The sequence below is a fragment of the Spermophilus citellus genome (genome assembly GCF_964194105.1).
Source record: "Spermophilus citellus genome assembly, chromosome: X".
NCBI classification, from domain to species: domain Eukaryota; kingdom Metazoa; phylum Chordata; class Mammalia; order Rodentia; family Sciuridae; genus Spermophilus; species Spermophilus citellus.
The window spans coordinates 129450780-129465423 of record NC_138190.1 but is presented as its reverse complement, the minus strand read 5'-3'; the positions used below and the strand labels follow the sequence as shown (position 1 = coordinate 129465423).

At 38.0% G+C, this 14644-nt stretch overlaps 1 protein-coding gene across 1 annotated transcript in view; it reads left to right on the top strand.

Moving 5' to 3' along the window:
• Positions 1 to 14644, top strand: part of GPC4 (glypican 4) — a 112506-nt gene that overhangs the window by 62599 nt on the left and 35263 nt on the right. Inside the window, exon 2 of the mRNA XM_081276855.1 lies at positions 11848 to 12006. Within this exon, the coding sequence (XP_081132981.1) occupies positions 11848 to 12006 (159 nt within the window). The remainder of the gene's footprint in view (positions 1 to 11847; positions 12007 to 14644) is intronic.

The following is a 14644-nucleotide window of genomic DNA, read 5'->3' as shown; positions in this document are numbered from 1 at the left end:
CATCTTGTGAGTTTCAAGAGGGCAGAAACCAGGCTTTTTGTATTTTTGGCACTGATAGATGGCATCTGGCATATAAGAGGTACTTGATAAATATTGCATTAAGCACCAACAATGTTTTTGTGTTGTCAAATTGGGTCAAAGATTAGTTTGGGAGAAATAAATCAATGCTTTGTAGATTTGGGAAGAATGTTAGGGAAGAGAGTTCTATTCCCAGATAATCTCTTGAGGTGGACTAGTTGAAGGAACTAGGTCAAGAAGTGGTAAATGTACTGGATTTTCTAATTTTAATGAACAAATTAATCAGCAGGTCTGATTGTAAAGGAAAGGTTCTGAAAGTTGGGATTGGGGTATCGAATGATATCAAGGAGCTAATAGATAAATCCCAGTCAATCTCCAGCAATGCCAAAAGAAGAAAAATCCCAATCAAATATGGAGTGCCTCAGTAATAAAGGCAAGCTGGTAAAATCTATACTAAATGTTGAGAACATGGAAAACTTTAACTATTTCAGTCTTCTGGGAAAAGCATCCTGATTTCTATGTGGGGAATTTATGCTTTGTTAATGTCCTTGTGTTTTTCATAGGGCTAATGGATATATAGACAAAGGGAAACTGGTACATGTGATCTGTTTAGGCTTTCAAAAAGCTTTTCATGGGCTTTCACACCAAGTGAAGGAAACTCAGAATAACTGGCATCCCTACCAAATTCTAAGATTGTCCATCAAATATTATGATTGACTTTGAAGTAGGAAGTAAAGGGGAGGGGATAAGTAGGTAATTCTCTGGACAGCAAAATCAGCAGTAGTGTTCTCTCCAAAATTAGTACTGAGACAAGTTTTTCTTAAAGCTCCTGGCAACTACCCAGAAGAGAAAGTGCATTGAAACCTTTATGTGTGTCAAGAAAACCTTGATTTCAAGTTGTAAAAAGCCCATTTAATGGGCATAATTCAAGGTGTGCACCCCAGGGGTGGGAGGGGGTGGAAGGCCTAGGTACTAGGGTGGTAGATAGTGGTGAGGAGAAGGGCTTTAAAAAAAACTGGAAATGGCATGATTCATATTGGGTAATAAGCTACTTAAGAACTTTTCGTGGCCAATTGGGAAGGTTGGGGAAACCCAGCCTTGCAAAACCAAGGGGGAGTTTGAGGAAGGCTCTGCCTCTTCTCATCTGCTCTTGCTAAGGTTCAGAAGATCTTTTTTTCCCCTCTGTTACAAAATTCAGCCCTGTTCAGCTGTGGCTCATGTCCACATTCATGGGAACTGGGATTAAATAAGAGTCCCTCAGTACAGATCTGTACTAGAGAGAGCTATAACTTTGCCTTTTAACAAGAATTTTGTGAAAGTGGGTTTTAAGGGATGTAATTAAGCATAAACATTGAAAACAAAAATGTTTTTCCCCCTTCACCATTTCATTGATGCCTGGCTAGAATTCTAAAGAATTGTTTGTGGGGCTTGAAATTTGATGTTACGGAATTGTTTTACTTTACATGGGCAAGCTAATTTTGCTATCACTGTGTGTAAAACTTGCTATTTGAAGAAATATCTTGTAGAGAATTCATGATAGATGAATATGTTATTCTTTTGGTGTATTTTTTCTAGGCAGAATACTGAAACTCTCTTCTCATACTATATTGAGGGGGCAGAATTTTAGGTATATAATGAAAGCAAGGATTAAGAGAAGTCAGGGGCTGGGAATATATCAGTGGTATAGTACTTGCCTAGCATGCACAAGGTCCCGGGTTCCATCCCCAGCATCCAAAAGGGGAAAGAGAGAATTTAAAGGCAGTTTTTTAGCTTCCCTTTTCCCAAGCTGAAACCAATTACTAAAAAACAAATGAATTCAATGTTAAAAATTTTCATGCTCTCACAACCCTTGAAAATGTGTATAAAATGAAATGCATTAGTAATTGCACTGGAGCAAGTGTCTGACATCTGTGCACCATCTCACATGCTCACTACATTTTCTTCTACTCTTGATACAGTAAACTCAGCTGCTGACCTTTTCCCATCTTGCTGTGAAACTTACATGGCGATGGAATGGGGATCCTGGGGCTTCTTTAGAGACTATTTGGAAATAATAAGGAAAATCGCTCCCTGTTGGAAGTCAGTCAGACCCCTGCAGGGAGGAGGGAAGGAGTGTCTCCAATGTTTTTCCTGAGAATACTTTCTTCCTTTCCCTTTCTCTGAAGTCTTCTGGGATTGCACTGGAGACCGCCCACAGTGGCAATCACAGGGGATGCAGAGGAAGTGCAAGTTGCTGGTGACCAGCCTCCCACCCCACCCCCTTGACCCTCTGAGACTGGTCTGATCAGCTGTCTTAAAAATGGCCCTGCACAATCCTCCATCTACCAGGCATTATGATGTATGGGTTGGGGACACTGATTCAAGGGATACTGTTGGGCACCAAAGGAACACATGTCCTAGCCAACAGTGTTTTCTCTCTAGGCTGTTTATTTGTAGTTGCTATAACAGATGTGATCAATCTTGTGAATTTCAGTCTCTCTGTGGCCTCTCTATAGAAAGGAAGTCTCAGAGATGGGGGGGTGAGGAACATGAAAACAGTGGAGAAAATAAGAAATATGTTGAGTAGAGTTGTGGAAATCTTAATTTCACAAGCACCATGTAACACATATTCTCAGTCTTTGTATTTTCTTTTCCCCTTAAAGGAATGAAATTCACATGTGGCTCTTTCAAATCATTTGTATGATTTTGAAGTCCATTGAGGCATTTGGAATCATTTATTTATTCCCAGGCATTCTGTTAAATTATGAACTCAGTGAAAACTATAAATTAGTATTTGAATGAAATTCTCAATTGATGCCAGCAAGGTATGCGCACTTGAATCATTGACAGAAAAGATCTTTCCTGCCTGCCCCTGGCTGTATCCCAAAGGAAGGTCCTCTATGCATTTCTCTGGGCCTTTATTAGCACTGACTGTTTAGGAATTATCTATCAGAGTCTGAGAATTGTTGAGGAGTTTGGGGTTAATAGCTAGAATTATTCTTTTTCTTCAGTCCTGGAGGAGGTAGTGGTTCGTATACATACACAGAGAGAGATAATTTTTTGCAGATGGACACAATACCTTTATTTTATTTATTTATTTTTATGTGGTGCTAAGGATTGAATCCAGTGCCTCACGTGTGCTAGGCAAGTGCTCTACTACTGAGCCACAACCCCTGCCCTGGAGGTAGTGGTTTTAAGTGTGCAAAATAGATGCAGTTGCTCTAGCTGCTCAGAGGTTTTGGAAACACAAGGTGCCTGAAACACAGAAGTGTGCATTTCAGGCCACTCACTTTCTTTGGTTTACTCATTCAGTAAACCTTAGATGCAGTTAAAATGGAGATCTTAGATCAACAGATAATAACCAGCTTATAATTCACTTATCATTTAAGAAGCAGTAAGAAGCCCTGCTTGATTTCTAACTGGAATGCTATTGTAAGCTTGCTGAAATGAAGTGTGGAGTTTTAAAGTAATAGCCTTACCTTCCAACTATGCTTATACAAAGTTATTCTTAGAAAAACATAATAAAACCGATTTTTGAAATGTATGTGTTTTGGATTGGCCTTCCTTAGCCTACCTTGCAGGATTAGTGGACCTAAAATAATTGGCAGTCTTAAGCCCTCCAGAGCTATATTTTGGCAAGGTTTTGCAAAATGCTAACTAGCTGCATTTCTCCTACTGATTGGTAGGTGATCTCAAATCATACATCTGCATAATGACTGTAATTTATGCACTTTATTATTAAGGTTTAAGTCAGATGACTTCAGGCTTTCGATGTGCATAGCATATTATATGCAGTAATTTCACTCCTTTTTGGAAGTGGGGAAGATGGATTAATGTATACGTTCCCCCACCCCCTGGGATTATTCAAAACCTTCAGAGATTTTCTTTCTTTGTTCCCATGAAGCAGAGCATTGTATATTCCTCATGGGGTTCTTAGGTAGCTTAGAGGGGCTGGAGTTATATAGCAACCTGCACTTTAGCTCGCTTTGTAGCTATGTGAATTTAGTTCTAAGAAGTGAACAGAAACTATTTTGGTAATGCTTTAGACCCAACAACAAGGAATTGTTTTACTTTCAAAACAAATAAAAAAAAATTAGGAAAAGGGTAAAGCAGCAATTGATGGATTAGGAAAATTGCCTCAGCAAATAATAGTTTGATGTAGCTCCCCAATATTAGAATTATGTTAAGTATTTTTATTTTTTTGAAAGTAGGATGAAAGTTTTTTCCCCCCCGGCCACATAGATTTATCCTCTTTAACTTTGAAAGCCAACACTTGCTTTTTATTTTTATTTTTTTTAAAGTTTGAAAGCACAGGAAGTACCCCTTTTTTTGAGAGAGAGAGAATTTTTAATATTTTATGTTTTAGTTTTCGGCAGACACATCTTTGTTTGTATGTGGTGTTGAGGATCGAACCCAGGCCGCACGCATGCCAGGCGAGCGCACTACCACTTGAGCCACATCCCCAGCCCGCTTTTTATTTTTAAAATAAACTTTTTATATTAGTTGAAGAGGTTTATATTTACAGAGGTAGGAAAAATAGCATAGAAAGTTTTCTATATTCACCTCTTAAAATTAATCCCCATTATTAACACTTCACATTTGTGCAGTGCATCGGTCACAATTGAAGAATCAGCATAGAGGCATTATAATCCATACTTTCTTTTAATTTTCTTAAGTTTTTTGATTTGTTAACAATTTTACTGAGATATAATTCATAAACAAATAATTCACCCATTTATATAGTATGCGGTGGTTTTTGATAAACTTCTAAGATGATGTTCTAAAATTTGATTTTACTTCCATCACCAAAATCAAATTTTAGAACATCATCTCAGAAGCAAACTCCACACCTTTTAGCTATCACCCCCCACTTTCCTCCCATCCCTCCTCCCAGCCCTAGGCAACCTTTAATTGACCTTCTCTTTTTACATTTGCTTATGCTGGACATTTTTATGCAAATGGAATTATACAATATAGATTTTGGTGACTGGCTGTGTGTTTGAGGTTCAGCCATGTTGTAACATATCAGAACTTCATTACTTCTACACTGAATAATATTCTATTATAAATGTCATATTTTGTTTATCCATTCATCTGTTGATGGAAATTTGGCTATTATGAATAGTGTTCCTAGGAACTTTCACATACAAGTTTTTGTGTGATTTCCTTAGATTTTTCCCTGATGTCATTCTGTTCCAGAATCTCATCCAGGACACCACATTATATTTCATTGTCATGTCTCCTTAGGTTCCCGGGACTTTGTTCTTTTTATTTTATTTCTTTTTAATTTTTTTGTTGTTGCTAGAAATGAAATCCAGGACCTTGTGTAAACGCTCTACTACTGAGCCACACCCCAAGCCCCAGACACTTTGCTTTTAATGATCATTTAAATATTATGTTTGGTTGCCATCCATTCACCATCACATACGCATACTATTCAGTTCCTGCTTGGTATGCTCAGATTCTTTGCATTCTCATCTTCAATCAGAAATCACCCTGAACCAGCTGCAAAAAAGAGGTACTTTACTTCTTCCCCCCATCTGACACTTAGTATATGTTTTCGGAAATGTGTTTTTGTTCAGAACTTTAGGAGCTGATCAGAGTATAAAAGATGCTTTTTCTTTGTCTCATAAAAGAGCCGGATTTTTCTTCATAACCCAAGTAAAGCTTGGGTTACTTCAAGAAAAGCCAATGCAAAATCATAGCCTCTTACATTTGCAGTTTACAAATGTTTCCAGACTGTTCTCAAATGTGCCTCACTGTAGCCTCTTCCCCTTAGGGTACAGTTTGCGTCTCTTTGTTTCTCAAAGGCATTTGGTTGCCTTATTGGTGAAATTGATTTGGGTAAAGAGAACGTCTGCCCTACAAATCACAGTGGTGCGAGCAAGGCTGAATTCTCTGCTAGTGTCTTGGAAGGATTTCTGACTGTCATTTTCTCCATGTAAGACACTGGAGGAATAATCCCTAGAGATTTACTTTGTCTCCTGCAGGTACAGAAAGCTAACACCTTAGTGGCAAATCTAAGTATTCTTCTATTACTGTCTTCCCTTATACCACAAAAAGTGTGGGGATTGGAGAGCTATTTTCGTGGCATTGAGCTAGATTTGAAAATGAATTTTCTGGAAGAGATGTAGAAAATGGTGTGTTCAATAGAGTTGAAAGAAGTCACATTAGTAGTCAATAAGCTGAAGGCCGACTTGAGAACCTGACCACCATTTACAACATTTTCTAAGGAGAGCTGGGTTATGAGCAACTGAAAATAAACAGACATTAGATGCACCCCATTTGTATATCAGATCCAGCCTTTGGTGTGAAGAGCAAATGAGATAAAGTGAGAAAGCACACTTGTACAGAGCATTGTTAAAGGAATAGATTCCTCATATTCAATGCCTTCTTCTTTAACCATTGATTTGAAGTCCTTCACAAAAAAAAGAACCAATACACACTCAGCAGGATCGAATAGTAATTTATTGTGATTGTCTTTGTTCATCTTTGAAAACTAAGGCATTGATATTAAGACTAAAGAGAAATTACATAGAGCTGGCGCGATTGAAAAAAGTTTGGCTCTTTCCAGTGATTTTTTTTTTTTAATGCCATAGAGTTAAGCTTTAAAAGCACGCTTCATTGAATCCCATCCAAGCCTCCTAGGACAGGGCCGGGGGACCTTTTTTCTATTGAGGGGTACTGACCCACAAAGTAAAAAACTAATCAAGGGCCATGTACAAAAAGCAACTTAATTTAGGTGCTTCCTTAGAAAACCATAAAGCATTCAATTCACCTGCTTTTAAAATTAAGAACAAGGAACTCTCAGCAAGTACAACAAATAGAAAAAAAAAAACCTTCAGTTTCATATTATGTGTAGTTAAAGAGGTGGGGTGGAGTAAAAAAAGAACAATGTGAGTAAAGAAAGAGTGGGAAGCAGACAAGCGAATTAGAAGGGACTAGAAGAGCTACATGGATAATAAACTATGTATATCCAGCAGGAGACTGAATTAGGGAAATAGGGGAGACAGATGACAGTTATAGATCATAACCAACTGTTCACTGGGTTACTGGATTCAGTGGTGAGCTGCTGTTCCCAGCTCTTCTGTGGTTCAATCCCTGAAGCTTCCCAACTCTCTATGTGGTGTGTGTGTGTGTGGCTTTTGTTGTTGTTGTTGTTGTTACTAGTGATTGAACCTGGGGGACTTAACCACGAAACCACATCCCCACCCTTTTAATATTTTATTTAGAGACAGGGTCCTGCTGAATTGCTTAGGGCCTTGCTGAGTTGCTGAGGCTGGCTGTGAACTTATGATCCTCTTGCCTCAGCCTTCTGAGTCACTGAGATTACAGATATGTGCCACCATGTCCAGCTCGGCTATAATTCTCTCTCTTTTTAATTAAAAAATTTTAAGTTGTAGATGGACACAATATTTATGTAAATTTTTAAGTGGTGCTGAGGATCAAACCCAGTGTCTCACATGTATGAGGCAAGTGCTCTACCACTAAGCCACAACCCTAGCCCCTCAGCTATAATTCTTAATGAAAGGTGTATGTCAGGGTCACCTAGGTCCCTTCTAAAAAGTGCACATGGACTGAGAATACTCATTGGGAGGGCACTTACCTAGCATGCACAAGGCTGTGGGTTTTATCCCCACCACCACCACCAAGTAAATAACTAACTAATTAAGTAACTAACTAAATAAACAAACAAATAAATGTGCAAGCCCTGTCTGATGGTGCCATATTGATTCCCTTGTCCTGGTGTTCAGCTCTTGGCCTAAAGGAAAAGTGGTGTCATTTTTCTTAAATACATCCATAGGATCACTGGGTTTAGAAAGGAGATCTCCAGAAAGATAAAACATTTTTCATTCAGACACTGCCTTCAAAAGCAGTCTCAAACACATAGAATGTCTTTCAAAAAATATGTGAATTTTGGTTCTCAAAATAAACCCTTTTGGGTGCTTAAAGTAGAAATACTCAAGGTTTTTTATTTTTATTTTTATCTTTGCAGTGCTGGGGTTGAATCCAGGGCTTCATGCAGACTAGGCAAATGCTCTGCCGCTGAACTACACCCCCAGCCCTGAAATATTCAGGTTTTAAAATAACTCAGGTTACTTGAGTTCTCAGAGATTCTTACCAGAACATAGAGCTGTAATTCCGTTTTCAAATGAACTATAACTCTTCCCCTTTTCCTTCTTGTATATCTCATCAGCAGTAACTGGTTGTGGCACCGAATCCCCAGTAGCCTAAGTATGTCTTGGGATTTAATTCACAAGTGTGTCTTGAACTGCATGTCTCAGGGCTTTTGACAAAAATGGCAAATTACATTTTCAGGTAATGCTTCCAATAAATGCAGACAGAATAAGTGGTGCGCTTGAGGCTCTGTGGCCAAAAGTAGCATGTTGGAGTGAGAATTTTGTACTGAGAGGAAGATGACTTTGCAAGCTGAAGCAGCCAAGTACCTACCCTGTTGTCATTCTTTACCTGGGACAAGCCTTTCACCATGACACTAAGTCTTCCTGGGAAGATCTCTTAGATGAAAGTGCACTGTTTTCTTTTCTGTTAGGTATTGCCAAAACACAGATGCTCTCCAGTGTTAAAGTATAAGCAGGTCTCCATAAAGTCCTCCTGAAGGCCTTGGTGGATATGAGATGGGTGGAGTGCCCTGGGCCATGCTGGGGCCTTTTATGTGTGCCAGTGTAAACGGTGCTGTCTGCTTTCAGCAGGTTACCAGTAAAACTTTTATTGCTTTTGCCCATTTTTGAAGGGTGTATCCTCAGTGTAAAATTCTGTGGGTAGACTTAAACCTCTCAGTGTCTAACACCTAAACTGAAGAAAATGATTCTTTCCTGATGTCGTTTAATATTTTCTGACTTCAGGTTGTGTACACGCCCTCATGCACGTGCATATTAGGAAGGGAGATCTTTTTCCTTGAACTTAGAAGCCTATTTTCATAGTTTCAAATAAATGATCCTTTATTATATGTGTGAAGTCTGTTAAGATTTGGTGAACATAGATGACTTTCTAAACTCATAAATTGTTTTGCTTTGGAAATTCAATACATTTCAGAATGTAAACTTTGCAAGGAATAGAAAACCAACCTGTACTAGAATGAATTTTAGCCTGTGACAATCATTTTTTAAAAATATTTTTTGTAGTTGTCAATGGACCTTTATTTTATTTATTTATATGTGTTGCTGAGAATAGAATCCAGTGCCTCACACATGCTAGGCGAGGGCTCTGCCAGTGAGCCACAACCCCAGCCAGTTGCCTGTAACAATCTTAAGAAAGTATCTACTCCCTTTTGTGAAGTAATTTACTTTAATTGCTAAGTTCTCATTCTGAGCATCCTGTTTAACTTTCTATGTGGGATATGAGTGTGATATTTATTATTTAATACAGCTACAGCACTATATGCTTGGAGTCCTTGATATTGTTTTATGTGTTAAGACTAACTAACAGCGGAAATTCTTAACCCTGAAACCAAGAGACAACTGGGTATTTCCCTGTTAATTATGTGGCCTGGGCTAAAGTCCTACTGCAAAGTTGTTAAGCCAGAGAGGAGGGACTTTTGTTTTGGTTGTAACAAAGGTGTGTCCATAAAACTGAGCTTTAGTAACCGGTCTTTCTTTTACCAAGTCTTTTACCAAGGAGTTCTGAGATATTCTGTAACTTCATAGCTCTAAACAGTACCTTTTTCTCATTCATATATATATATATATATATATATATATATATGATTTTTTTTTTGTGGGGGTGGAGAGTTAGTTGAATTAGCTGTTGACCAAAGTTTTCAGAAATGCCAAAAGAAACTTAGAAGTTTCTGGATAGGGAACTTATTCAAATATTAACCTTTAATACTGAATACTCATTGTTTCTAGAAGTAACATTTTCCCTACTTAAAAAAATTTATTCATTCTTTTTAGTTATACATGACAGCAGAGTCCATTTTGATAAAATTATCCAAGCATGGAATATATTTTATTCTAGTTAGGACCCCATTATTATGGATGTACAGGATTCATTGTATTTTCATATATGTACATGGGGAAACTGTTGGATTCATTCCACTGTCTTTCCTTTTCCTGTCCCCCTCTGTTCCTCATTCCCTATTATCTAATTTACTGCACTTCTATTCTCCTCCTGCCCTTATTGTGTTAGAAGTAAGAATAATGTGGAACACATATGATTTTATAATTATTTGCATAAGTACTGTTGGTAATCTGCTTATAATAAGTTGCCAAATTAATCTTTCCTGATATACCCTCACCCAGACACAGAGCTCCTTTGGCATCTGTGTTAGGTGAAGGCCCAATTCCTGTAAGTACACACAGCCAAGTGGCAGTAATGGCCAGTTTATGTCCCATTTTGTTCCACATGGTCAGTGTTGTTTGAAAGATATGCTCTTCATTCTGTAACCCTTTATTTATTAAGCACACTTACCATTGACAGGTTTATATGTCTTCAGTAAACTCATTATTGAGATTTTATTTAGGTGGAGTCTTGCTACATTTCCTAGGCTGGCCACAAAGTCCTGGGCACAAGTGACCCTTTTGCCTTTGTCTCCAAGTAGTTGGGACAACAGACATGCTTAACATTTCTAAGATCTTGGTTCTTTTCAAATCACTTTTGTCTTACATGGAATATGGGTAGCAATAGCAGAAGGCATGGTCAAAGTGAATGTTTGTAAACATGTACAAAATTATACTATGCCAATTAGTGTTGTTTATTTTAATTTTGTGGTACTGAAGACTGAACCTGGGGAACTCTACCACTGAGCCACACCCCCCAACCCTCTTTATTTATTTATTTTTAAATTTCGAGACAGGGTCTTTCCAAGTTGCTGAGGCTAGCCTCAAACTTGTGATCCTCCTACCCTAGCCTCCAAGTATCCAGGACTACAGGCATGCACCACCACACCACGTCCAGCTGTTGGGGCTGATTTTTGATTAGTTACTATGAGGAGAGACTCATTGTCTCTTCAAAATACAATTTTTGTTTTGTGACAGAGGAGGAACAGTGAGGGAACTCTGGGGCATATAGAAAGAACCTGTCCAAACCTTTAGCTACAAACTACAAGCATAATGCAGTTGATGTAAAGGAGGGAGGTACTTCATGGCTTGGGCTGCTGTGAGGTGATGTGTCTTTGACATTTTCCTTGACTTTTAGGGCTGCATCACTATAGAAAGATTTACATTTATTAGAATCTACTAGTCTATATTGGGATGAGTGGCTGCACCATACAGAATTGTAAGATAGTCTTTAACATTTGTACAGATGCTGGGCAGAAAATCTTGAAATCAAGGGCCATTTACTATCACCTCTTTGTGATTTATCATAGACTCAGATTATCTTGCTCAAATTCCTCTGTGCTGACAACTCCTTGAAATGTACAAATCCCTTCACTTCCCCATTTTAACTTGTGCTCATATATTTGCTCAGTCTTTGGCTATTATCACATATTGTCTCTTTTGGAACATAAACTCCAAAATCCAGAAAAACCGTGTCTCATTTTTGTATTTATATAGTATTTTTCATAAAATCTCAGCAAATACATAAAAGAGACTTTGATTGATAATGAATGCTGTTCCTTTTATTGGTCACACTGAGTGGTCTGTGGTTTATCCGTCTCCCTGATTGGAAGGCTCTTGGGTCTTTTGGAGTGAGTTTTATTATATTGTTTTCAAGAAGGAAATAAATGCTTTTAGGCATCATGAGATTTTTTTCAATATACATGATGTCTAGGCCTCTGCAGAAACCTCACAGACTGAAAAGCAGCAGCATGAATGCACCTAAATCAAACCCTTCCCTCTTGGACTTGATGGATGATGATAGAGACTGACTGTCCTACTTTTGATCTTCCAGGTGATCATTTGAAGATCTGTCCCCAGGGTTATACCTGCTGCTCTCAAGAGATGGAGGAGAAGTACAGCCTGCAAAGTAAAGATGATTTCAAAAGTGTGGTCAGCGAACAGTGCAATCATTTGCAAGCCGTCTTTGCTTCCCGTTACAAGAAGTTTGATGGTATGTTATTCAAGTCACACTTAAGAGCTGACAGTTCAATTTGTATGATTGCTTTTTCAGAGCTCCTCTGTTCCCTTGGTGCTTAAGTTTTATCTCAAGATGTTCTTTTTGTTGGCTTCCAGGTGCAAGTAAGCCCTGCAGCTTTATTGCTAGAATCATTTTGGATGCACATGAATCTGTATAGTAGTCATTGTGGAAATACAGTCACAAGAAACCAAAAAATAGATTTCTTTAATTTAAATGCTTTATTTTCTTGGGTAAACACAGCATAGTGTTGACGCAAGTCACTTATTAAAAAAAGAACTTCCTAATAAAAAGCAGGCATCTGAAGACTGTCAAAGTGGGCATAGAGAGTCTACAGATGCTAGTCTTCAAATTAAATGGATCCTCAAAGACAGGTAGGATTCTAGAAACTCTGCAGAACACAGGATTAAAGCTCAGTTCCTGAGTGTCCATGCAGTAGCAACCAAGAGGTGGTTACCATACTATGGTCTTCATTAAGATAGGCTTCCTCCCTAGCTTCATTATTAGCAGGGGTCTGGCACACTCTTTCCATGGAAAGCCACAACAGAGCCCGTTCTAATCCCTTGTGCCAGACGTGGCTTCTCACAGGCACACTTTCCTTTAATAGTGAAAAAAATATCCAATATGAGCCAAATGAGAGGTACTTCAATCTGATCTGAAGCAATGTTATAGAAAACAGACTTTTAAAAATAGAATATGAGGTCCAAAACACCTCAGGATTCTTTTCTTTGGTGCTGCTCACTCAGTATGAAGATTGTTGTGAAGTAGATTTAATTTTAATAGGAATGATTTCCTTTGTGCCTGTTTTAAAGGCCATTCTAATTACATAGTACCTTTGAAGCATGCTTTTCTTGACATTATGTGTGGTGAAGAAGTACAAGGCAAATTTTCTGGATGTGAAATGTCTTTGAGTATTTCTGCAAAGGGCTCGTTACCATGGTGAGAAGTTAGACTAAATTAGATTTGATATAGCTGATAAGACAGTCCCTAGCTATAGAACAGGTTGTATTTCAAATGTTGGCTTTGAGATTCGTTATTTGAAACTTATAACTGATTTAATAAGTGTTAGTTAAATTTCCAGGCTAGACCACAACAGCACATTTAACCTATAATGTAGTTGAACTAAAATATTGTCTGTGTGTTTTAGTATGTACCAGTGACCCTACTCATTTTCTCAAGCATACAAAAGTGTGCTTTTTATTAGTTCTATTTCCTTTCCCTGTGTGGATGGTAGTAAATTTATATATCCTCCTTATCACTCCAGCCTCCCTACACATAGGCTGTGTGGAAATATCTTAATAACACCCATTTGAAAATGGGTGTTATTGGCAGAATACATTATTAGACCACTTCTATCTCTCGATCATGAAACTATTGTTAAATTATGTTGGGAAAAATGGTATGTACTTGCATTTCTCATTCAAGCTAATAACCTAAATGTTCCCTTTTATTCTGGGGAGCAAACTTAGATAATTAGATGGTCATCTTTGAAAAACTTAAGATTTAAAAATTACCAGTTGGAGGCTTCATAATGGAATTCAGAAGGAAACAAAAATCCTGCTCTTTAGAAATGGCTCTCCTCTTGGCAGCATGGTTCAGTAGAGATAAAGTTGTTTCCAAGTTCCAAGGACACCTTCTCCAAGTCACTCTATTTCTTGTTAGACATGTCTCTGGAGTGGAGCCCACAGTCCTAGCCTATGGGCCTGCTGGCTTAGCTATTCTTCCCCCGTCTCCATAGTTTTATAGCACTACTCCTATGATTCCAATGTGTAGGGTTTTTTTTGGAAAGCCATACAGAGAAACTTTATCAGTAAGTGTTAGCATATGTTTTTATAAAGGACAGAAAAACGGTTTCTCTTGCCCTTTCTTACCATGCTTCACAGTTAACAAATATGTTAAAATTGTGCCTTTATCAGTTTTAGAACTTATCAAGAGAAATGATTATGAAACTTCAGTTTGTTTTTTTTCTGATTTCTAGTTAAAATATGGCATATCCAATAAATTTAATGAGCATTGTTTAAATTTTTTGACAGGGTTGTTGCAGAAATGTGTTTGGTTTGGAGATCAGAACAGAGCTAGAATACTTCACACATTTTCTGGAAGTTAGATTTTTTTGAGATGATAAAATAATTTTAAATGGTAAAACCTGACTGGCACCCAGCAAACCAAAATCCTCTCATGGGTGCTACGTGGATTGACTGACTGATTTTTAAGACTGGCTATTAGGACTTGCCAACACTTCTCAAGGGTAAAGTTCTAGGAATGTTGAGTTCAATGCTTTAGGTATGTCTTGACGGTCAGAAATCCAAGAGTGGGTGCTTTTGGTCAAAGAATTGTCTAAACTATTATAAAAGCCAAACCCTGGGTCTGTAATGTGAATGGGAGAGGAAGTTGGGCAGACTAACAAGATGGCAGATGGGGAACCAAGATAGGGCAAAAGTTGCACAAAGCTGTAATAAGGAATCTGTAGTGAGGAAATAGCCAAAGGACACACAGAAACATATTAGATGAGACAACTTCAATGGAGAATCTGTAGTGATGTCTAACCTATGGTGTAATTCCAAGTGGTAACCCTGAGCTAAGACAACTTCCTATATCATCAAAATCTATCTAT